Genomic DNA, 2,588 nt, shown 5'->3' with positions numbered 1-2,588 from the left:
CTGCTCTGAGCAGACACATGGACCTCAACGTTTTAGCATACAACTGAATTTTGTATTTCTTCTCCTCGCACCGTGACATAACAATGCATTTTAAGCTAGCCATACTGTGTCCGAGACCTAATAGCTTAAAGCTAAGTCACGTGAGGTAGCACAGCATCGTTGTTAGCTCGGTGCTAACGTCAACTGTTTCTTCCCTCCAGTCTCACCGTAAATTTTCGGCTCCTCGCCACGGATCCCTGGGCTTCTTGCCCCGCAAAAGGAGTCGTCGTCACCGGGGTAAGGCCAAGAGCTTCCCCAAGGATGACCCCACCAAGCCCGTGCACCTGACGGCCTTCCTGGGCTACAAGGCCGGCATGACACACATCGTCCGCGAGGTCGACAGACCTGGCTCCAGTGAGTGGAATCTGATTAAAATGATTATGAACTTAATTATTACAGACATTACAAGTCCAGCATATATGTTTTGATTTTCAATATTTAAATATTGAGTTCTGTCTATGATGAGTCTCTCGACGGGCGGACATAATGGGCTTTAAACCCTTGCTGAATGTCGAGCACTGAGCGCAGTCCATACCAATGAATGGTGAACACCAGTACTTAAAAACAGATCAGGTCTTGTGTAAAGCTTAACTTTTGTATTTTTCCTCTGCAGAGGTGAACAAGAAAGAAGTGGTTGAGGCTGTGACTATCTTGGAGACTCCTCCCATGATTGTGGTCGGCGTTGTGGGTTACGTCAACACACCCCGTGGCCTGCGGTCCTTCAAGACCATCTTCGCCGAGCACGTCAGTGACGAATGCAAACGTCGGTTCTACAGGAACTGGTGAGACAAACACAAGAATTTTAAGTACATGAAGCGAGTGTTAGTTGCCCAGTGGAAATTATGTAAGATCTGTGTTTTCACTGAGTGAGTCTAACATTACGGTGGCCCCTCTGGCAGCTCCACTCAGGTGCCCTGTGCCCTGATGAGCTCCGGGCTCCTCTGGCCAGTGGAAAGTGCTTCTTAGAAACTGCGCCATGAGCCGAAAACTAGCTGGTACAGCACCCCTGTCCACATGGAGGGGGAGGGCGAATAGCTATGCACTGTGTTCTTCCGCTGGCCCCCTTCTCGGGGTTATGAAGGACCAGTGCCAACCTCTGTCCTCTCTACGCTGCGTGCTCTCAGGTACAAGTCCAAGAAGAAGGCTTTTACCAAATACTGCAAGAAATGGCAGGACGACGAGGGCAAGAAGCAGCTGGAGAAGGACTTTGCTTCCATGAAGAAGTACTGCCAGGTCATCCGCATCATCGCCCACACACAGGTTAGTATTGTTGTTAGGTTAGCCTGTTTTATGTCTTGTCAGTGATGAGACCACGGATCTTGCGTCAGGCATGGCGCCCGACACATATGAGGAGATCTTTCCATGCTGCCTTCCTTCTGAGACTACACAGCTAAACATGTCGCTGTACAGATTATTGTCTCTGTTCTGACCTGCCTTAATATCTGTGCAGATGCGTCTGCTGCCCGTGAGGCAGAAGAAGTCTCACCTGATGGAGGTGCAGCTCAACGGTGGAAACATCTCAGACAAGGTGGACTGGGCCCGCGAGAAGCTGGAGCAGGCCGTGGCCATCAACACCGTCTTCACCCAGGACGAGATGATCGACGTCATTGGTATCACCAAGGGCCACGGATACAAAGGTGAAAGCAGTTTAGAGAGTTGTAGGCTTTATTAGCTTAAATGATGAGCTGTGTATCCATTCAGTAATAACTAAAATCTCTCTCGTCCTCCCAGGTGTCACCAGCCGTTGGCACACAAAGAAGCTTCCCCGCAAAACCCATCGTGGTCTGCGTAAGGTTGCCTGTATCGGAGCCTGGCATCCTGCCCGTGTGGCCTTCTCTGTTGCTCGTGCTGGTCAGAAGGGTTACCACCACCGCACAGAGATCAACAAGAAGATCTACAAGATTGGCCAGGGCTACCACACCAAGGACGGGAAGCTGGTGAAGAACAACGCCTCCACAGAGTACGATCTGTCCAACAAGAGCATCAACCCCCTGGTGAGTGACTTTGATGATCCAGTACTTCAGTTAATGCACCTTTTACTGGAAGGAAACTCACTTTCCCCCATGTTTATTATTACAGGGTGGATTCGTCCACTATGGAGATGTGACCAATGACTTCGTCATGGTGAAGGGCTGTGTTGTTGGAGTCAAGAAGAGGGTTCTGACTCTGCGCAAGGTGAGGACACATTGTAGTGTTTATGACATCTTTTCCTAATGGCGTCCTGTGTACCTGCAGCTAGTGTTTAACTTCATTGTTTCCTTTCTCGTCCAGTCTCTGCTGGTGCAGTCCAGCCGTCGTGCTTTGGAGAAGATCGACCTCAAGTTCATCGATACCACCTCCAAGTTCGGTCACGGCCGCTTCCAGACCGCCGAGGAGAAGAAGGCGTTCATGGTACGACTTACTCGATCCTTCATGTGCATAACAGCTATTTTCCTAGTCACCGCTAAGATACGAGTGAACAAACTACGAACCCCAAACAAATCCTAAACGTAGCATTACTTCAATCTCCTGCATGCTGTAAGTTTCCCTGCACTGATCGTAACCTGGTT

The 2,588-nt window shown here is 49.7% G+C and overlaps 1 protein-coding gene and 1 non-coding gene across 2 annotated transcripts; both read left to right on the top strand.

Moving 5' to 3' along the window:
• Positions 1-149: 149 nt before the first annotated feature.
• Positions 150-2,541, top strand: LOC116380355 (60S ribosomal protein L3-like; the record flags this gene model as incomplete). Its single annotated transcript, XM_031842284.1, has 7 exons — positions 150-393; positions 653-821; positions 1,164-1,299; positions 1,490-1,676; positions 1,771-2,033; positions 2,119-2,214; positions 2,311-2,541. Coding segments are annotated over 7 exons (1,311 nt in total), but the record flags the coding sequence as incomplete, so codon positions are not given.
• Positions 1,333-1,426, top strand: LOC116380356 (small nucleolar RNA U83B). Its single transcript, XR_004212546.1, has one exon. It is a non-coding gene; the product is annotated as a small nucleolar RNA U83B (small nucleolar RNA).
• Positions 2,542-2,588: the final 47 nt, after the last annotated feature.

This window comes from Anarrhichthys ocellatus, unplaced genomic scaffold (genome assembly GCF_004355925.1).
Source record: "Anarrhichthys ocellatus isolate YVR2014 unplaced genomic scaffold, GSC_Weel_1.0 scaffold6912, whole genome shotgun sequence".
Taxonomy (NCBI): domain Eukaryota; kingdom Metazoa; phylum Chordata; class Actinopteri; order Perciformes; family Anarhichadidae; genus Anarrhichthys; species Anarrhichthys ocellatus.
This window is presented reverse-complemented; position numbering and strand designations above follow the sequence as displayed.